A 22,391-nucleotide genomic window follows, 5' to 3' on the forward strand; every position below is an offset into this window, starting at 1 on the left:
AGATGGAATAACCAGGTGGAATAACCAGATGGAATAACCAGGTGGAATAACCAGATGGAATAACCAGATGGAATAACCAGATGGAATAACCAGATAGAATAACCAGATAGAATAACCAGATGGAATAACCAGGTGGAATAACCAGATGGAATAACCAGGTGGAATAACCAGATGGAATAACCAGATGGAATAACCAGGTGGAATAACCAGATGGAATAACCAGTACATTAGAACATCATAAACTACATATAAAGTCTAAATAATTGCACACCTCGTTGAAGTCATTTATCATCAGGGTTTTCAACCACTTTAGTGGCACCAGGGAATCCAAATGTCATGAATTGTGTAAGTCCAAAATGTGGAGTGTTAAAACTACATTTGGATTTAGCTGGTTTGGTGGCGGCCCGAGGAATGTCAAGAGTTAACTACCAATGTGAATGGGTTTGGTATCTCATGTTTTTATGAGTACTACCATACCCTGTTCAAAGGCACTTAAATATTTTGTCTTACCCATTCACCCTCTGAATGGCACACACACACAATCCATGTCTCAATTGTTTCAACGCCTAAAAATCCTTCATTAACCCGTCTCCTCCTCTTCATCTACACTGATTGAAGTGGATTTAACACGTGGCATCAATAATGGATCATAGACTGACCAGGTGATTCCAGGTTAAAACTATGTCATGGAAAGATGCTTTGTACACTCCCCCATCGACTACCTGCTCGGACCCCCCTTTGGGCTTGGAGACATTGTTCCGTTGGTATCAAGGGACCTAACGTGTGCCAGGAAAACATTCCCCACACCAGTACACCTCCGCCACCAGCCTGTACCGTTGACAGCAGGCAGGACTGGTGGACTCATGGCCCCATAAGCATGACGCAACAGGAACCGGGATTCATCGGACTGGTCTAGGATCAGTGGGTTAACTGGTCTAGGATCAGTGGGTTAACTGGTCTAGGATCAGTGGGTTAACTGCCTGTTCAGGGCTAGTATGGCCCCATAAGCATGACGCAACAGGAACCGGGATTCATCGGACTGGTCTAGGATCAGTGGGTTAACTGGTCTAGGATCAGTGGGTTAACTGCCTGTTCAGGGGTAGTATGGCCCCATGACGCAACAGGAACCGGGATTCATCGGACAAGGCAATGTATTTCCATTCCTCATTTGTCCAGTGTTGGTGATTGCGTGTCCGCAGGAGCCATTTCTTCTTGTTTTTAGCTGATAGTAGTGGAAACCGGTGTGTTTGTCTGCTGCAATAGCCCATCCGTGACAAGTATCAACGACTGTTGTACTGCACCATTATTTATCTGTTTGTGGACTGCCTATTAGCCTTTGTGCGATTCTTGCCATTTGACTTCAACCCATCTCGATCAACGAGTTGTTTACGCCCACAGGACTGGATGTGTTTTGTTTGTCACACCATTCTCTGTAAACCCTAGACACTGTCGTGAAAAACACAGGAGTCCGTTTCTGAGATACTGGAACTGCCACGCCCGGCATCGGCGGCCATACCGTGCTCAAAGCTGCTTCGGTCACTGGTTTTGACCCTTCTAACGTTCAATGGAACAGTAACTGAATGCCTTAATGCCTGTCTGCCTGCTTTATTTAGAGTTGCTTCGGTCACTGGTTTTGACCATTCTAACGTTCAATTGAACAGTAACTGAATGCCTTAATGCCTGTCTGCCTGCTTTATTTAGCAAGCCACAGCCATGTGAGTCACTGCCTGTAGGAGCGATCCATTTTTGTGAACAGGGTGGTCTTCCTAAACTGGCCACTGTGTGTAGTTTGAAGTAACAAAAAAAAAAACTTTTAGCTGAAAGGTGCCAGTGATTCGAATATTTTTTTTTACCTATTTAGCTTTAGCTCAGTCAAGAGGAGCCAGTCAAGAGGTAGAATCAGTCAATTTAGCTTTAGCCCAGTCAAGAGGAGCCAGTCAAGAGGTAGAATCAGTCAATTTAGCTTTAGCCCAGTCAAGAGGAGCCAGTCAAGAGGTAGAATCAGTCAATTTAGCTTTAGCCCAGTCAAGAGGAGCCAGTCAAGAGGTAGAATCAGTCAATTTAGCTTTAGCCCAGTCAAGAGAAGCCAGTCAAGTTTAGCTTTAGCCCTTTCTGACAATTAATGCGTGATCCATGAATTGTCTTTAACCCTTGATTTTTTATATGGGGCATGCTGATCTGCAACAGTTAAAGTTAAAGGGAGAGAGAGGGAGGGAGGGAGGGAGGGAGGGGTGAGGGAGGGAGGGAGGGAGGGGTGAGGGAGGGAGGGAGGGAGGGGTGAGGGAGGGAGGGAGGGAGGGAGGGAGGGAGGGGGGTGAGGGAGGGAGGGAGGGAGGGGGTGAGGGAGGGAGGGAGGGGGGTGAGGGAGGGAGAGAGAGAGAGAGAGAGGGAGGGAGGGAGGGAGGGAGGGAGGGAGGGAGGGAGGGAGGGAGGGAGGGAGGGAGGGAGGGAGGGAGGGAGGGAGGGAGGGAGGGGTAAAACATTTAAAGATCTGAATCAGAGATAGAGTACACACCCTCCCAGTCAGACATCCCTAGGTCATACAGGAAATGTTGCTCATTGAAAGTTATGACATGTCTTCGTGCATACCTCTAATGCAGGCAATGGAACAATAGTCACAATGTTAATCTATATTTGAACCCCTGCTCTCATCCTTGGCCTCTGACCTTTAACCCCCGTCTGTAGTTAAATGGAGGAGCGGGACAGAAGCCGCTCCCCGTCCCGCAGGACAAGTCGGGTGGAGCAGGTGGTGGGGCGATGGCTACGACGCTCCAGGGATTCCAGCAGCAGGTTAGTACTAACCAGGCAAGCCACGTAACACAGTTAGCTTTGGCATTAGGCCTGGCTAGTTTGGGTTTGACTGGGATAGCCAGGGAGCTAGTAATGGCTTTGTCTGGGTTAGGCCTGCGGGGTAGAAATGGGTTCGTCTGGGTTAGGCCTGGGGTCTAGTAATGGGTTTGTCTAAATGGTTTTATTTGGGTTAGGCCTAGTTATTCAAGGCAATATTGGACATCATCTGTTGGAGACTATTATGAGGAAGTGTTTCCTTGTTTGTTTTGATTGGCTGATACCTTGTCCTCTGGCTGATACCTGGTCTCTACCCCAATCAGAGAGCGTATCCTGGTAGATGGGAAGGCAGCTGCGGGGGGAGAGTCTAGCGGTCAGGATCAGAAGAACAGCTACCCGGTTAGACTGACCGTCCAGCTCCTACGAGACCCCCTCCTCAACACTCATGGAATCACCCTGACACCTCAGACACCCATACTGGTGCAGGACATCACCCCAGGTAGGCTACATAAACATGACATAGGACTATCATAACCTGACATAGAACTATCATAACCTGACATAGGACTATCATAACCTGACATAGGACTATCATAACCCTGACATAGGACTATCATAACCCTGACATAGGACTATCATAACCCTGACATAGGACCATCATAACCCTGACATAGGACTATATTGTGCTGTCATGAGCTTGGGACCGCTGGACAGATTAATTTAACAATCAACATCTGATGAGAAAAACAGCAAGAGAAAAAAACAAACATTTTGTTTCAGAGTCACTTGAAGATTTGATTTAATAATTTGGTTGGTTGGGTGGCAGAAATCAGACCAATTAGTTATGCTGTTGAATTCAGGTGGCAGTCTTTTGACCAATCATCCTTTGCTAAACTGAGATCCTGGCAGTCTTGCTAGTGATTACTCCATCAGGTGCAGGATCCAACTACATCTATGATCAAATTATTGAATCCGATTGCGATGTCATTGAGATTGACAGGCTGTACAGAAAAGGGAGAAGAGGGGTTTTGTGTGGTTCCATAGGCTCCATTAGGGTTTGTGTTGTTATAAGCCCAGGTGGAGACTGAGGGTGGGTCGCTAATGGCACCCGATTCCCTATATAGTGTACAACTTTTGACCAGAGTCCTAGTAGTGCCCTATAGAGAACAGGGTGCCATTTGGGACACAGTGAGAGGAGGGGTTAAGGTTGCTGAGCTAGTGGAAGTATCGCTGGTGTGTGTGTGGTGGTGGTTACAGTAATGAGAGGAACGGTTCATGGGAGATCAGTAGGACAACAAAGGGTTTATCCTCATATGCTGTATAGTACCTACAGTAGGGCCCTGTGTGTATGGATGTGTATAGACTACCCTCACAGACCTACTGTATATAGACTACCCTCACAGACCTACTGTATATAGACTACCCTCACAGACCTACTGTATATAGACTACCCTCACAGACCTACTGTATATAGACTACCCTCACAGACCTACTGTATACAGACTACCCTCACAGACCTACTGTATATAGACTACCCTCACAGACCTACTGTATATAGACTACCCTCACAGACCTACTGTATATAGACTACCCTCACAGACCTACTGTATATAGACTACCCTCACAGACCTACTGTATATAGACTACCCTCACAGACCTACTGTATATAGACTACCCTCACAGACCTACTGTATATAGACTACCCTCACAGACCTACTGTATATAGACTACCCTCACAGACCTACTGTATATAGACTACCCTCACAGACCTACTGTATATAGACTACCCTCACAGACCTACTGTATATAGACTACCCTCATAGACCTACTGTATATAGACTACCCTCACAGACCTACTGTATATAGACTACCCTCACAGACCTACTGTATATAGACTACCCTCACAGACCTACTGTATATAGACTACCCTCACAGACCTACTGTATATAGACTACCCTCATAGACCTACTGTATATAGACTACCCTCACACACCTACTGTATATAGACTACCCTCACAGACCTACTGTATATAGACTACCCTCACATACCTACTGTATATAGACTACCCTCACAGACCTACTGTATATAGACTACCCTCACAGACCTATTGTAAATACAGTGGGGCAGAAAAGTATTTAGTCAGCCACCAATTGTGCAAGTTCTCCCACTTAAAAAGATGAGAGAGGCCTGTAATTTTCATCATAGGTACACTTAAACTATGACAGACAAAATAAGAGAAAAAAATCCTGAGAATCACATTGTACGATTTTTAATGAATTTATTTGCAAATTATGGTGGAAAATAAGTATTTGGTAAATAACAAAAGTTTATCTCAATATTTTGTTATCCACCCTTTGTTGGCAATGACAGAGGTCAAACGTTTTCTGTAAGTCTTCACAAGGTTTTCACATACTGGGGACAGCTAGTCTGACTGGGGACAGCTAATCTAACTGGGGACAGCTAGTCTTACTGGGGACAGCTAGTCTAACTGGGGACAGCTAGTCTAACTGGGGACAGCTAGTCTAACTGGGGACAGCTAGTCTTACTGGGGACAGTTAGTCTGACTGGGGACAGCTAGTCTAACTGGGGACAGCTAGTCTAACTGGGGACAGCTAGTCTGACTGGGGACAGCTAGTCTTACTGGGGACAGCTAGTCTAACTAGGGACAGCTAGTCTAACTGGAGACAGCTAGTCTTACTGGGGAAAGCTAGTCTAACTGGGGACAGCTAGTCTAACTGGGGACAGCTAGTCTAAATTGGGGACAGCTAGTCTTACTGTGGACAGCTAGTCTAACTGGAGACAGCTAGTCTTACTGTGGACAGCTAGTCTAACTGGGGACAGCTAGTCTTACTGTGGACAGCTAGTCTGACTGTGGGCAGCTTCTCTTACTGGAGACAGCTAGTCTAACTGGAGACAGCTAGTCTAACTGGGGACAGCTAGTCTTACTGGGGACAGCTAGTCTTACTAGGGACAGCTAGTCTAACTGGAGACAGCTAGTCTTACTGGGGAAAGCTAGTCTAACTGGGGACAGCTAGTCTAACTGGGGACAGCTAGTCTAACTTGGGGACAGCTAGTCTTACTGTGGACAGCTAGTCTAACTGGAGACAGCTAGTCTTACTGGGGACAGCTAGTCTAACTAGGGACAGCTAGTCTAACTGGGGACAGCTAGTCTTACTGTGGACAGCTAGTCTTACTGGGGACAGCTAGTCTTACTGGGGACAGCTAGTCTAACTGGGGACAGCTAGTCTTACTGGGGATAGCTATTCTAACTGGAGACAGCTAGTCTTACTGGGGACAGCTAGTCTAACTGTGGACAGCTAGTCTAACTGGGGACAGCTAGTCTTACTGTGGACAGCTAGTCTGACTGTGGGCAGCTACTCTTACTGGAGACAGCTAGTCTAACTGGAGACAGCTAGTCTAACTGGGGACAGCTAGTCTTACTGGGGACAGCTAGTCTTACTAGGGACAGCTAGTCTAACTGGAGACAGCTAGTCTTACTGGGGAAAGCTAGTCTAACTGGGGACAGCTAGTCTAACTGGGGACAGCTAGTCTAACTTGGGGACAGCTAGTCTTACTGTGGACAGCTAGTCTAACTGGAGACAGCTAGTCTTACTGGGGACAGCTAGTCTAACTAGGGACAGCTAGTCTAACTGGGGACAGCTAGTCTTACTGTGGACAGCTAGTCTTACTGGGGACAGCTAGTCTTACTGGGGACAGCTAGTCTAACTGGGGACAGCTAGTCTTACTGGGGATAGCTATTCTAACTGGAGACAGCTAGTCTTACTGGGGACAGCTAGTCTAACTGGGGACAGCTAGTCTAACTGGAGACAGCTAGTACATAAACACAACCAGTAGGTCACATGGGGTACATAAACACAACCAGTAGGTCACATGGGGTACATAAACACAACCAGTAGGTCACATGGGGTACATAAACACAACCAGTAGGTCACATGGGGTACATAAACACAACCAGTAGGGCACATGGGGTACATAAACACAACCATTAGGTCACATGGGGTACATACACACAACCAGTAGCTCACATGGGGTACATAAACACAACCAGTAGGTCACATGGGGTACATAAACACAACCAGTAGGTCACATGGGGTACATAAACACAACCAGTAGGTCACATGGGGTACATAAACACAACCAGTAGGTCACATGGGGTACATAAACACAACCAGTAGGTCACATGGGGTACATAAACACAACCAGTAGGTCACATGGGGTACATAAACACAACCAGTAGGTCACATGGGGTACATAAACACAACCAGTAGGGCACATGGGGTACATAAACACAACCATTAGGTCACATGGGGTACATACACACAACCAGTAGCTCACATGGGGTACATAAACACAACCAGTAGGTCACATGGGGTACATAAACACAACCAGTAGGTCACATGGGGTACATAAACACAACCAGTAGGTCACATGGGGTACATAAACACAACCAGTAGGTCACATGGGGTACATAAACACAACCAGTAGGGCACATGGGGTACATAAACACAACCATTAGGTCACATGGGGTACATACACACAACCAGTAGCTCACATGGGGTACATAAACACAACCAGTAGGTCACATGGGGTACATAAACACAACCAGTAGGTCACATGGGGTACATAAACACAACCAGTAGGTCACATGGGGTACATAAACACAACCAGTAGGTCACATGGGGTACATAAACACAACCAGTAGGACACATGGGGTACATAAACACAACCAGTAGGTCACATGGGGTACATAAACACAACCAGTAGGTCACATGGGGTACATAAGCACAACCAGTAGGTCACATGGGGTACATAAACACAACCAGTAGGTCACATGGGGTACATAAACACAACCAGTAGGTCACATGGGGTACATAAACACAACCAGTAGGTCACATGGGGTACATAAACACAACCAGAGAGAGTCAGAGAGAGAGAGCGAGTCAGAGAGAGAGTCAGAGAGAGAGAGAGGGAGAGAGTCAGAGACAGAGAGAGTCAGAGAGAGAGTCAGGGAGAGAGAGAGAGTCAGAGACAGAGACAGAGTCAGAGAGAGAGTCAGAGAGAGTCAGAGACAGAGAGAGAGTCAGAGAGAGAGTCAGAGAGAGAGAGAGAGTCAGAGACAGAGAGTGTGAATCCTTTATCAGCAATGATCTGTTATATACTCTGTTGATCAAGATGATGAGGAAGAGGATCCTGTGTGTTTGTGTGTGGGTAGCGGGGCCGGCTGATGGAAGGCTCGTCCCTGGCGACCAGGTCGTAAAGATTAACAATGTTGCCGTCGACGACCTGACCCCAGAGCAAGCGGCTGACCTCATCAGGTACAATAACACACACGCACAAACACACACACACACGCATGCATACACACTCACAAACACACAAGCATTTATTTATCATATTGACCCCCACTCTCTGTCCCTCTCTCTGTCTCTCCCTCTCTCTCTCTCTCTCTCTCTCTCTCTCTCTGTCTCTCTCTCTCTCTCTGTCTCTCTCTCTCTCCCTCCCCCTAGGGAGTGTCAGCACTCTGTGATGATAACGGTCCTCAGAAACTCAGCGGTGAGTCACTATGTTTTCCATGTTGTATTCTTCCTTCAGTTAACAGTTGCTCTCTTCATCAACAGAGAAACCACACACACACACCCAGGTGCTCCATCATGGTTCCCCACAGGCAGCAGAGTGTTGTCACGCCTTTATTATGACCTAGTAGTGTGGCCTCGGCGTGTGTGTGTGTGTGTGTGTGGCCTCGGCGTGTGTGTGTCTGCTTGCCTGCGTGTTGATGAATGGGCAACTGCAGATATTTTTAACAACACACTTTATCCATTAGGAACACTGACTCTTTTCAACAACAACACACATAGTTTTCCCCATTAGGAACACTGACTCTTCTCAACAACAACACACATAGTTTTATCCATTAGGAACACTCCCTGGATGTGTTGCAGTGGCTGGCGTTACCTACAGTGGAGAAACCCCAACAACATTTACGTTTGTCTGAGATCATTGTCTCTGAGGTTCTGTTGTTTATCAGCCTGTTGGGTTGATCAGTCAGATTAGTGTCTCTGAGGTTCTGTTGTTTATCAGCCTGTTGGGTTGATCAGTCAGATTAGTGTCTCTGAGGTTCTGTTGTTTATCAGCCTGTTGGGTTGATCAGTCAGATTAGTGTCTCTGAGGTTCTGTTGTTTATCAGCCTGTTGGGTTGATCAGTCAGACTCGTGTCTCTGAGGTTCTGTTGTTTATCAGCCTGTTGGGTTGATCAGTCAGACTCGTGTCTCTGAGGTTCTGTTGTTTATCAGCCTGTTGGGTTGATCAGTCAGATTAGTGTCTCTGAGGTTCTGTTGTTTATCCACTACCTGTTAGTTTTCAGATCTAGATTTTTTTAGGGTTTACTGACACTTTATTTAGACAGGTATAGAAACAGATTGATATACAGGAAGGAGGCAGACAACAGGAAGGAGAAGGGGTTTGAACCCGGATAGGGTGAGGAGAATGTTATTTGTCTATGCTGTGAGCATTACCGCTAAACCACAGTTTGTGCAGTCTGTGTCCTTGTGCCTTTTGGAAACTCTGTCTAATTTCTCCTCCTGTGGTTTCCCAGGGACCCAAGTCCTAATTTCTCCTCCTGTGGTTTCTCAGGGACCCAAGTCCTAATTTCTCCTCCTGTGGCTTCTCAGGGACCCAAGTCCTAATTTCTCCTCCTGTGGTTTCTCAGGGACCCAAGTCCTAATTTCTCCTCCTGTGGTTTCTCAGGGACCCAAGTCCTAATTTCTCCTCCTGTGGTTTCTCAGGGACCCAAGTCCTAATTTCTCCTCCTGTGGTTTCTCAGGGACCCAAGTCCTAATTTCTCCTCCTGTGGTTTCTCAGGGACCCAAGTCTTCCTTCATCACCCCAGAAAAGAGAGCTAAACTCCGGTCCAACCCGGTCAAAGTTCGCTTTGCTGAGGAGATTGAGGTCAATAGTCACTCTCAGGTACGTCAGACTCTTAACGACACCCTATTGTCACTGCCTGATGTGTTATAAGCCCTTTATGAAGCTGTTGTGTCATATCTGTCCAGGATTCATGTATGATCTAGTCTATGCAGTGACTTCTAGAGCACCAGATGGACATTTCTGTTAATGCTTTATGGAGCTGACATGACTGCTGTATGGAGCCAGTCGCAAGTGGTTTATCTCTCAGCCATATGACAACCCCATATTCCTCCCTATCCTCACTGCTTGGCTTGGAAACCCATTTCACTGTGGTTTAGATGTCCTGTCCCTGTAGATGTCCTGTCCCTTTAGATGTCCTGTCCCTTTAGATGTCCTGTCCCTGTAGATGTCCTGTCCCTTTAGATGTCCTGTCCCTTTAGATGTCCCTTTAGATGTCCCTTTAGATGTCCCTTTAGATGTCCTGTCCCTTTAGATGTCCTGTCCCTTTAGATGTCCTGTCCCTTTAGATGTCCTGTCCCTTCAGAGGTCCTGTCCCTTTAGATGTCCTGTCCCTGTAGATGTCCTGTCCCTGTAGATGTCCTGTCCCTTTAGATGTCCCTGTAGATGTCCTGTCCCTTTAGATGTCCTGTCCCTGTAGATGTCCTGTCCCTTTAGATGTCCTGTCCCTGTAGATGTCCTGTCCCTTTAGATGTCCTGTCCCTTTATATGTCCTGTCCCTTTAGATGTCCTGTCCCTGTAGATATCCTGTCCCTTTAGATGTCCTGTCCCTTTAGATGTCCTGTCCCTTTAGATGTCCTGTCCCTTTAGATGTCCCTTTAGATGTCCTGTCCCTTTAGATGTCCTGTCCCTTTAGATGTCCTGTCCATTTAGATGTCCTGTCCCTTTAGATGTCCTGTCCCTTTAGATGTCCTGTCCCTTTAGATGTCCCTTTATAGATGTCCTGTCACTTTAGATGTCCTGTCCCTTTAGATGTCCTGTCCATTTAGATGTCCTGTCCCTTTAGATGTCCTGTCCATTTAGATGTCCTGTCCCTGTAGATGTCCTGTCCCTTTAGATATCCTGTCCCTTTAGATGTCCTGTCCCTTTAGATGTCCCTTTAGATGTCCCTTTAGATGTCCTGTCCCTTTAGATGTCCTGTCCCTTTAGATGTCCCTTTAGATGTCCCTTTAGATGTCCTGTCCCTTTAGATGTCCTGTTCCTGTAGATGTCCTGCCCCTTTAGATGTCCCTTTAGATGTCCTGTCCCTTTAGATTACCCTTTAGATGTCCTGTCCCTTTAGATGTCCTGTCCCTTTAGATGTCCTGTCCCCGTAGATGTCCCTTTAGATGTCCTGTCCCTGTAGATGTCCCTTTAGATGTCCTTTCCCTGTTGATGTCCCTTTAGATGTCCTGTCCCTTTAGATGTCCTGTCCCTTTAGATATCCTGTCCCTGTAGATGTCCTGTCCCTTTTGATGTCCTGTCCCTTTAGATGTCCTGTCCCTTTAGATGTCCTGTCCCTGTAGATGTCCCTTTAGATGTCCTGTCCCTTTAGATGTCCTGTCCATTTAGATGTCCTGTCCCTTTAGATGTCCTGTCCCTTTAGATGTCCCTTTAGATGTCCTGTCACTTTAGATGTCCTGTCCCTTTAGATGTCCTGTCCATTTAGATGTCCTGTCCCTTTAGATGTCCTGTCCCTTTAGATGTCCTGTCCCTTTAGATGTCCTGTCCATTTAGATGTCCTGTCCCTTTAGATGTCCTGTCCCTGTAGATGTCCTGTCCCTTTAGATGTCCTGTCCCTTTAGATGTCCTGTCCATTTAGATGTCCTGTCCCTTTAGATGTCCTGTCCCTGTAGATGTCCTGTCCCTTTAGATGTCCTGTCCCTTTAGATGTCCTGTCCCTTTAGATGTCCCTTTAGATGTCCTGTCCCTTTAGATGTCCTGTCCCTGTAGATGTCCCTTTAGATGTCCTGTCCCTGTTGATGTCCCTTTAGATGTCCTGTCCCTGTTGATGTCCCTTTAGATGTCCTGTCCCTTTAGATGTCCTGTCCCTTTAGATGTCCTGTCCCTGTAGATGTCCTGTCCCTTTAGATGTCCTGTCCCTTTAGATGTCCTGTCCCTTTAGATGTCCTGTCCCTTTAGATGTCCCTTTAGATGTCCCATCCCTTTAGATGTCCTGTCCCTGTAGATGTCCCTTTAGATGTCCTGTCCCTTTAGATGTCCTGTCCCTTTAGATGTCCTGTCCCTGTAGATGTCCCTTTAGATGTCCTGTCCCTTTAGATGTCCTGTCCCTGTAGATGTCCCTTTAGATGTCCTGTCCCTGTAGATGTCCCTTTAGATGTCCTGTCCCTTTAGATGTCCTGTCCCTGTAGATGTCCTGTCCCTTTAGATGTCCTGTCCCTTTAGATGTCCTGTTCCTTTAGATGTCCTTTCCCTTTAGATGTCCTGTCCCTTTAGATGTCCTGTCCCTTTAGAGGTCCTGTCCCTTTCCTGTAAATACAAGTGAGAAGGAACAAGCTCCCCGTAGGACTCCATACAGAAAGGAACAAGCTCCCTGGAGGACTCCATACAGAAAGGAACAAGCTCCCTGGAGGACTCCATACAGAAAGGAACAAGCTCCCTGGAGGACTCCATACAGAAAGGAACAAGCTCCCTGGAGGACTCCATACAGAAAGGAACAAGCTCCCTGGAGGACTCCATACAGAAAGGAACAAGCTCCATGGAGGACTCCATACAGAAAGGAACAAGCTCCCTGGAGGACTCCATACAGAAAGGAACAAGCTCCCTGGAGGACTCCATACAGAAAGGAACAAGCTCCCTGGAGGACTCCATACAGAAAGGAACAAGCTCCCTGGAGGACTCCATACAGAAAGGAACAAGCTCCCTGGAGGACTCCATACAGAAAGGAACAAGCTCCCTGGAGGACTACATACAGAAAGGAACAAGCTCCCTGGAGGACTCCATACAGAAAGGAACAAGCTCCCTGGAGGACTCCATACAGAAAGGAACAAGCTCCCTGGAGGAATCCATACAGAAAGGAACAAGCTCCCTGGAGGACTCCATACAGAAAGGAACAGACAAGAGGGGGGACCACAAGCTTCCGCTAGTGATCAGAGACAGAGGCTGCATCTCAAGTCCCTACAAAGTGTACTACTGTTGACCAGGTCCCTATTCCCTATATACTGTACTACTAGTGACCAGAGCCATATTCACTATATAGTGTACTACTGTTGACCAGAGCCCTATTCCCTATATAGTGTACTACTAGTGACCAGAGCCATATTCCCTATATAGTGTACTACTGTTGACCAGGGCCCTGTTCCCTACACAGTGTAATAATGTTTACCAGGGCCCTGTTCCCTACACAGTGTAATACTGTTGACCAGGGCCCTATTCCCTATATATAGTGTACTACTGTTGACCAGAGCCCTATTCCCTATATAGTGTACTACTGTTGACCAGGGCCCTATTCCCTATATAGTGTACTACTGTTGACCAGGGCCCTATTCCCTATATAGTGTACTACTGTTGACCAGGGCCCTATTCCCTATATAGTGTACTACTGTTGACCAGAACTTTGGCATATAGGATATAGGTTCCCATTTGGGACTCATACGGAGACAGAGTGGTCGTATCGAGGGCTGGATGATTCCCTGATTACAGGAGAAAACGCTGAGTTTACACAACATGAGGAAAACTTGCTCTTTCCATGACACAGACTGACCAGGTGAATCCAGGTGAAAGATATGATCCCTTGTTGATGTCACCTGTTAAATCCACTTCAATCAGTGTAGATGAAGGGGAGGAGACCTGGTTAAAGATGAAGGGGAGGAGACCTGGTTAAAGATGAAGGGGAGGAGACCTGGTTAAAGATGAAGGGGAGGAGACCTGGTTAAAGATTAAGGGGAGGAGACCTGGTTAAAGATGAAGGGGAGGAGACCTGGTTAAAGATGAAGGGGAGGAGACCTGGTTAAAGATGAAGGGGAGGAGACCTGGTTAAAGATGAAGGGGAGGAGACCTGGTTAAAGATGAAGGGGAGGAGACGGGTTAAAGAAGGATTTTATGCCTTGAGACAATTCAAACATGGATTGTGTGTGTACCATTCAGAGGGTGAATGGACATATTTAAGTATCTTTGAACGGGGTATGGTAGTAGGTGCCAGGCGCACCAGTTTTTGTCAAGAACTGCAACGCTGCTGGGTTTTTCACACTCAACAGTTGCCCGTGTGTATCAAGAATGGTTCATCACCCAAAGGACATCCATCCAACTTGACACAACTGTGGGAATAATTGGAGTCAACATGGGCCAGCCTCGCTGTGGAACGATTTCAACACATTGTAGAGTCCATAGCCCGATAAATTGAGGCTGTTCTGAGGGCAAAGGGAGGATGCAACTCAATATTAGGAAGGTGTTGTTCTGTATACTCAGTGTAAACGCACTATTAACGATTAGAGGGGAGCAGAGAGAAGGGTGGAGGGGGAGAGAGAGAGAGAAGGGTGGGGGAGGAAGGGAGCGGAGCGAGGGGTGGAGAGAGAGAGAGAGTGAGAGAGAAAGGGTTGGAGGAAGAGAGAGAAAGCAAGAGAGAGAGAGAGAGAGGTGGAGGGAGAATGAAAGAGAGATGAGAGGGGGGGTGGAGCGAGAGAGAGAGAACAACAGGAAGAGATTGAGTGGTTGGATCAATGCCAGTCTGATTCCCTTCAGAACAGCTGTGATTACAGAAGAATAATGTATTGAAAGGGAGGAGGAGAGAGTGGAAGAGAGGGGGTGAGAGGAGGAACATAAAGAGGGAGGGAGAGACATGAAAAACACAGTATAATAGACAGAGAGACAGATGGAGAAAGACAGATGGAAAGAGACAGAGAGACAGAGAAAGGCAGATATATATTTAGAGAGAGAGACAGAGAGAGAGGCAGATATATATTTAGAGAGAGAGACAGAGAGAGAGGCAGATATATATTTAGAGAGAGAGACAGAGAGAGAGGCAGATATATATTTAGAGAGAGAGACAGAGAGAGAGGCAGATATATATTTAGACAGAGAGACAGAGAGACAGATATATATTTAGACAGAGAGACAGAGAGAGAAGCAGATATATATTTAGAGAGAGAGAACCTATATTTATGTTTATTTATTTTCCCTTTCGTACTTTAACTATTTGCACATCGTTACAACATTGTTTATGGACATAATATGACATTTGAAATGTCTTTATTCTTATGGAATTTTTGTAAGTGTAATGTTTACTGTAATGTTTTTGTAAGTGTAATGTTTACTGTAATGTTTTTGTAAGTGTAATGTTTACTGTAATGTTTTTGTAAGTGTAATGTTTACTAATTTTTTATTTATTTTTTTATTATTATTTATTTTTTATTTATTTATTCATTTCACTTTTGTTTATCTTCTATTTCACTTGCTTTGGCAACGTAAACATACTTTTCCCAAGCCAATAAAGCACTTACGTTGAATTGAGAGAGACAGAGACACAGAGAGACAGACAGAGAGAGAGATACCGTGGGATATGCGTCAACAGCAGCCATGGGAAAATCTTCTGCATTATCATTATCATTATTAACAGCAGACTCGTACATTTCGTCTGTGAAAAACAATGTACTGAGCAATTGTCAAATTGGCTTTTTGCCAAATTACCGTACAACAGACCACATATTCACCCCGCAGACCTTAATTGACAAACAAACAAACCCAACAAAGGCAAAGTCTTCTCATGCTTTGTTGATTTCTAAAAAGCTTTTGATTTGGCACGAATGCCTGCTATACAAATTGATGGAAAGTTGTGTTGGGGGAAAAACATACAACATCATAAAATTAATCTACATAAACAACAAGTGTGTAAAATAAATTAAAAAAAAACACATTTCTTTCCACAGGGCCAGGGGGTGAGACAGGGATGCACCTTAAGCCCCACCCTCTTCAACATATATATCAACAAATTGGCAAGGGCACTAGAACAGTCTGCAGCACCCGGCCTCACTCTACTAGAATCTGAAGTCAAATGTCTACTGTTTGCTGATGATCTGGTGCTTCTGTCTCCAACTAAGGAGGGCCTACAGCAGCACCTAGATCTTCTGCACAGATTCTGTCAGACCTGGGCCCTGACTGTAAATCAAAAAAGGTCCAGTTACCACAGATACAAATTCCATCTAGACACCGTTGCCCTAGAGCACACAAAAACTATATAGTTGAAGTCGGAAGTTTACATGCACCTTAGCTAAATACATTTAAAGTCAGTTTTTCACAATTCCTGACATTTAATCCTAGTCAAAATTCCCTGTCTTAGGTGAGTTAGGATCACCACTTTAAAGAATGTGAAATGTCAGAATAATAGTAGAGAGAATGATATATTTCAGCTTTTATTTCTTTCATCACATTCCCAGTGGGTCACAAGTTTACATACACTCAATTAGTATTTGGTAACATTGCCTTTAAATTGTTTAACTTGGGTCAAATGTCTCAGGTAACCTTCCACAAGCTTCCCACAATAAGTTGGGTGAATTTTGGCCCATTCCTCCTGACAGAGCTGGTGTAACTGAGTCATGTTTGTAGGCCTCCTTGCTCGCACATGCTTTTTCAGTTCTGCACACACATTTTCTATAGGATTGAGGTCAGGACTTTATGATGGCCACTCCAATACCTTGACTTTGTTGTCCTTAAGCCATTTTGCCACAACTTTGGAAGTATGCTTGGGGTCATTGTCCATTTGGAAGCCCATTTTCGACCAAGCTTTAACTTCCTGACTAATGCCTTGAGATGTTGCTTCAGTATATCCACATAATTTTCCTCCTCATGACGCCATCTATTTTGTAAAGTGCACCAGTCCCTCCTGCAGCAAAGCACCTCCCCAACACGATGCTGCCACCCCTGTGCTTAACAGTTGGGATGGAGTTCTTCGCCTTGCTAGTGTCCCCCTTTTTCCTCCAAACTTAATGATGATCATTATGGCCAAACAGTTCTATTTTTGTTTCATCAGACCAGGCGACATTTCTCCAAAAAGTACAATCTTTGTCCCCATGTGCAGTTGCAAAACGTAGTCTGGCTTTTTTATGTTGGTTTTGGAGCAGTGGCTCCTACCTTGCTAATTTGAACATGCAACGTTTCGGTTACTAGTCCAACGCTCTAACCACTAGCCTACCCTTATACTTGCTATTGTTTGTTCAGATGAACGTGGTCCCTTCAGGCATTTGGAAATTACTCCCAAGGATGAACCGGACTTGTGGAGGTCAACAATTCTTTTTCTGAGGTCTTGGCTGATTTCTTTTGATTTCCCAAGATGTCAAGCAAAGAGGCACTGAGTTTGAAGGTAGGCCTTGAAATACATCCATAGGTACACCTCCAATTGACTCAAATGATGTCAATTAGCCTATCAGAAACTGCTAAGCCCTGGCATAATTTTCTAGAATTTTCCAAGCTGTTTAACCTCACTAGGGGACACTAGCGTCCCACCTGGCCAACATCCACTGAAATTGCAGAGCGCCAAATTCAAAAACAGAAATAATCATTGTAAAAATTCATAAAACATACAAGTGTTATGCATCGGTTTGAAGATGAACTTCTTGTTAATCCAAACACGGTGTCAGATTTCAAAAAGGCTTTACGGCGAAAGCAAACTATGCGATTATCTCAGAACAGCAAACAAATCATTACAAACAGTTAGCAGCCAAGTAGAGAAGTTACACAAGTCAGAAATAGTGATAAAAATGTATCACTTTCCTTTGATGATCTTCATATGGTTGCACTCACGAGACTCCCGTTTACTCAATGAATGTTCGCTTTGTTCAATAAAGTCTCTCTTTTTATCCAAACCCCCCCCCCGTTTTGTTCAGTAATCCACAGGCTCAAACACAGTCACAACAGGCACACGAAACATCCAAATAGTATCCGTAAAGTTCGTAGAGACATGTCAAACGATGTTTATAATCAATCCTCAGGTTGTTTTTAGCCTAAATAATCGATAATATTTCAACCGGACAATAACGTTGTGAATATAAAAGGTAAACAAGAAAGGCGCACCCTCGGTCTCGCGCATGAAAAAGCTCTGGGCCACTGCAGTGTTCACTCATTCAGAGAGGTCTTACTCCCTCATTTTTCAGAATACAAGCCTGAAACAATTTCTAAAGACTGTTGACCTCTAGTGGAAGCCATGGGAAGCGCAATTTGAGTTTTAAGTCAATGGATACTGTAATGGCATTCAATAGAAAACTTCAAACATAAAATATATTTTTCTCAGGTTTTTGCCTGCCATATCAGTTATGTTATACTCACAGACATTGTTCTAACAGTTTTGGAAACTTTAGGGTGTTACCTTTCCAAATCTACCAATCATATGCATATCAGCTTCTGGGCCTGAGTAGCAGGCAGTTTACTTTGGGCATGCTTTTCATCCGTAAGTGAAAATACTACCCCTACCCTAGTGAAGTTAAAGGCACAGTCAATTTAGTGTATGTAAACTTCTGACCCACTGAAATTGTGATACAATGAATTATAAGTGAAATAATCTGTCTGTAAACAATTGTTGGAAAAATTACTTGTGTCATGCACAAAGTAGATGTCCTTACCGATTTACCACAACTATAGTTTGTTAACAAGACATGTGTGAAGTAGTTGAAAAACTGTGTCTCCAACCTAAGTGTATGTAAACTTCCAACTTCAACTGTACCTCGGCCTAAACATCAGCACCACAGGTAACTTCTACAAAGCTGTGAACGATCTGAGAGACAAGGCAAGAAGTGCCTTCTATGCCATCAAAAGGAACATACCAAGGATCTGGCAAAAAATACCTGAATCAGTTATCGAACCCTTTGCCCTTTATGGTTGTGAGGTCTGGGGTCCGCTCACCAACCATGAATTCACAAAATGGGACAAACACCAAATTGAGACTCTGCAGGCAGAATTCTGCTAAAATATCCTCTGTGTACAAAGTAAAACACCAAATGTCTTCTTTCTTTTGGAACTTTAATAAGTGTAATGTTTACAGTTCATTTTTTGTTGTTTATTATTTATTGCACTTGCTTTGGCAATGAAAGCATATGTTTCCCATGCCAATAAAGCCCTTCATGTGAAATTGTCACGAGAATGTCTCAATGGTTGAACTCGGTTATCCCTCAAGCTTTGTCTATTTCCCAGAGGTCGTACATCTCCGGTTAATAAAGAATTAGACAAAGTCTCAGATTATGCAATAGATCAATACTTTATTCAGAGAGCGCTCTGTCTTCAAAATGAGAACACAATCTTTTTACAGCACACACACACACAAGAACTCACATCAGTAGAAACTCCACCTCTCTTTAGATGGGCTGTATTTTTCCAGAGTTCACATACGTTGTTAATCACACTTCTGCAACATGTTTCATTATCTTCTTCAAGCCTAACCATTTCTAACAGTGTTTCCCCTCTCTAGGGTGGGGAGGCCTCTTTCCAGTGATTAGTTTCACTGTTATCACAAGTCGACAGTTGTCCTTGAATGTCTCAACTCTACCCAGCTCATATTGCGAAATAGTAACACAATGGCCTAGTCACACAAATGATTGAATTATGACTCAACACATTTCATACAATGATATGGTTTCAGGGTGGAACACTTTAGTCATTATCTTAAACATACAAATGATTCTATCAGAAATTGAAATTGAGAGCCAGAGAGAGAGACAGACATCCACTCTAAAATGTAAAGGTTCCTGGAGCATCCTTTAGGGGTTCTTCACATAACCCCTTTTAATGGATCCTCAACAAGAAAATACTATTATTATTACTATTATCACCACAGGCCCAGGTAGCTTATTTGTCACCCCCCCCCCCCCCTTCTCTAATATGTATCTGATACCAGTAAAAGTATTTAGCTAATAATAACACACCCTTATTTCCTGATTCATCTGGTTTCCAGGGCAACTCGCTGCTCTTCCTCCCCAACGTTCTAAAGGTGTATCTGGAGAACGGACAGACTAAGGCCTTCAAGTTTGAACCCAACACCACTGTCAAGGTAACTATATCATACACATACTACACTATCATATTATAAGTATAATCCTGGGTGATACTACTAATATAATATGTGACCAATAACATCTGCTAAATTTGTGTATGTGACCAATAAAATTTGATTTGATTTGTTAATAAGGAACTTTACTGGGGCGCGTTGGGCCAGTAACCGAAAGGTTGCTAGATCGAATCCCCGAGCTGACAAAATAAAACTCTGTCGTTCTGCCCCTGAACAAGGCAGTTAACCCACTGTTCCCCTGAACAAGGCAGTTAACCCACTGTTCCCCTGAACAAGGCAGTTAACCCACTGTTCCCCTGAACAAGGCAGTTAAATACTGTCTACTAGTGTCCTGTCCAGGGGTGAACATGAACATCAAGCTGCCTCACACTACAGAAGCAGATAGACTCCTCCTCTACATGCTGTCCTGGCTCAGACAATAGACTCCTCCTCTACAGGCCGTCCTGGCTCTGACAGTAGACTCCTCCTCTACAGGCCGTCCTGGCTCTGACAATAGACTCCTCCTCTACAGGCTGTCCTGGCTCAGACAATAGACTCCTCCTCTACGGGCCGTCCTGGTTCAGACAATAGACTCCTCCTCTACAGACCGTCCTGGTTCAGACAATAGACTCCTCCTCTACAGGCCGTTCTGGTTCAGACAATATAGACTCCTCCTCTACAGGCTGTCCTGGCTCAACCTCAACCATATAGTTTAACTGGCCTAACAAATCAGTGTCCTGTCTCCTGTTCTGTCTGTTTCCCAGGACATAGTGATGACCCTGTCTCCTGTTCTGTCTGTTTCCCAGGACATAGTGATGACCCTGTCTCCTGTTCTGTCTGTTTCCCAGGACATAGTGATGACCCTGTCTCCTGTTCTGTCTGTTTCCCAGGACATAGTGATGACCCTGTCTCCTGTTCTGTCTGGTTCCTCCCAGGACATAGTGATGACCCTGTCTCCTGTTCTGTCTGTTTCCCAGGACATAGTGATGACCCTGTCTCCTGTTCTGTCTGTTTCCCAGGACATAGTGATGATCCTGTCTCCTGTTCTGTCTGTTTCCCAGGACATAGTGAAGACCCTGTCTCCTGTTCTGTCTGTTTCCCAGGACATAGTGATGACCCTGTCTCCTGTTCTGTCTGTTTCCCAGGACATAGTGATGACCCTGTCTCCTGTTCTGGCTGTTTCCCAGGACATAGTGATGACCCTGTCTCCTGTTCTGTCTGTTTCCCAGGACATAGTGATGACCCTGTCTCCTGTTCTGTCTGTTTCCTCCCAGGACATAGTGATGACCCTGTCTCCTGTTCTGTCTGGTTCCTCCCAGGACATAGTGATGACCCTGTCTCCTGTTCTGTCTGTTTGCCAGGACATAGTGATGACCCTGTCTCCTGTTCTGTCTGTTTCCCAGGACATAGTGATGACCCTGTCTCCTGTTCTGTCTGTTTCCCAGGACATAGTGATGACCCTGTCTCCTGTTCTGTCTGTTTCCCAGGACATAGTGATGACCCTGTCTCCTGTTCTGTCTGTTTCCCAGGACATAGTGATGACCCTGTCTCCTGTTCTGTCTGTTTCCCAGGACATAGTGATGACCCTGTCTCCTGTTCTGTCTGTTTCCCAGGACATAGTGATGACCCTGTCTCCTGTTCTGTCTGTTTCCCAGGACATAGTGATGACCCTGTCTCCTGTTCTGTCTGTTTCCCAGGACATAGTGATGACCCTGTCTCCTGTTCTGTCTGTTTCCCAGGACATAGTGATGACCCTGTCTCCTGTTCTGTCTGGTTCCTCCCAGGACATAGTGATGACCCTGTCTCCTGTTCTGTCTGTTTCCCAGGACATAGTGATGACCCTGTCTCCTGTTCTGTCTGTTTCCCAGGACATAGTGATGACCCTGTCTCCTGTTCTGTCTGTTTCCTCCCAGGACATAGTGATGACCCTGTCTCCTGTTCTGTCTGTTTCCCAGGACATAGTGATGACCCTGTCTCCTGTTCTGGCTGTTTCCCAGGACATAGTGATGACCCTGTCTCCTGTTCTGTCTGTTTCCCAGGACATAGTGATGACCCTGTCTCCTGTTCTGTCTGTTTCCCAGGACATAGTGATGACCCTGAAGGAGAAACTGTCTCTGTCTCGTATTGAACACTTCTCTTTGGTTCTGGAACAGAAGTATAGCATCAGTAAACTGCTGTTGCTACATGAAGAGGAGAGGATACAACAGGTACACTAACACACACACACACACACACACACACACACACACACACACACACACACACACACACACACACACACACACACACACACACACACACACACACACACACACACAAAGTATAGCATCACTAAACTACTGTTACTACCTAAAGAGGACAGGATGCATCCTTTACACTCACACACCCTGTACCCCCGCGCCCCTCCCCTCTCTGTCCATCTCCAGGTGGTTCATCAGAAGGAAGTCCATGACTACAGATGTCTGTTCAGAGTGTGTTTTATACCCAGAGAACCTGAGCACCTGTTACAAGACGACCCCACTGCCTTCCAGTACCTCTACCTGCAGGTAGGTGTGTGTGGAGGGGAGGTAGCATAACATGGATGTGAAAATATGTCTGTGTGTGTGTTCGTGTGTGTAACATCACCGTGTGCGTGTGTGTGTGTGTGTGTGTGTGTTCGTGTGTGTGTTCGTGTGTGTGTTCGTGTGTGTGTGT

At 45.2% G+C, this 22,391-nt stretch overlaps 1 protein-coding gene and 1 long non-coding RNA gene across 2 annotated transcripts in view; both read left to right on the plus strand.

Annotated features, from left to right (window-relative positions):
* Positions 1–2,779, plus strand: part of LOC118941408 — a 33,069-nt gene extending 30,290 nt beyond the window's left edge. Inside the window, exon 3 of the long non-coding RNA XR_005037626.1 lies at positions 2,686–2,779. This is a non-coding gene — a long non-coding RNA (uncharacterized LOC118941408). The remainder of the gene's footprint in view (positions 1–2,685) is intronic.
* A 138-nt stretch (positions 2,780–2,917) lies between these two features.
* LOC110518136 overlaps positions 2,918–22,391 on the plus strand; it is a 41,400-nt gene continuing 21,926 nt past the window's right edge. Inside the window, exons 1-8 of the mRNA XM_036955460.1 lie at positions 2,918–2,931; positions 3,111–3,286; positions 8,022–8,124; positions 8,317–8,362; positions 9,668–9,772; positions 19,605–19,700; positions 21,779–21,904; positions 22,124–22,243. Of these exons, the coding sequence (XP_036811355.1) occupies positions 2,918–2,931; positions 3,111–3,286; positions 8,022–8,124; positions 8,317–8,362; positions 9,668–9,772; positions 19,605–19,700; positions 21,779–21,904; positions 22,124–22,243 (786 nt within the window). The remainder of the gene's footprint in view (positions 2,932–3,110; positions 3,287–8,021; positions 8,125–8,316; positions 8,363–9,667; positions 9,773–19,604; positions 19,701–21,778; positions 21,905–22,123; positions 22,244–22,391) is intronic.

The sequence above is a fragment of the Oncorhynchus mykiss genome, chromosome 19, assembly GCF_013265735.2.
Source record: "Oncorhynchus mykiss isolate Arlee chromosome 19, USDA_OmykA_1.1, whole genome shotgun sequence".
Lineage (NCBI taxonomy): Eukaryota > Metazoa > Chordata > Actinopteri > Salmoniformes > Salmonidae > Oncorhynchus > Oncorhynchus mykiss.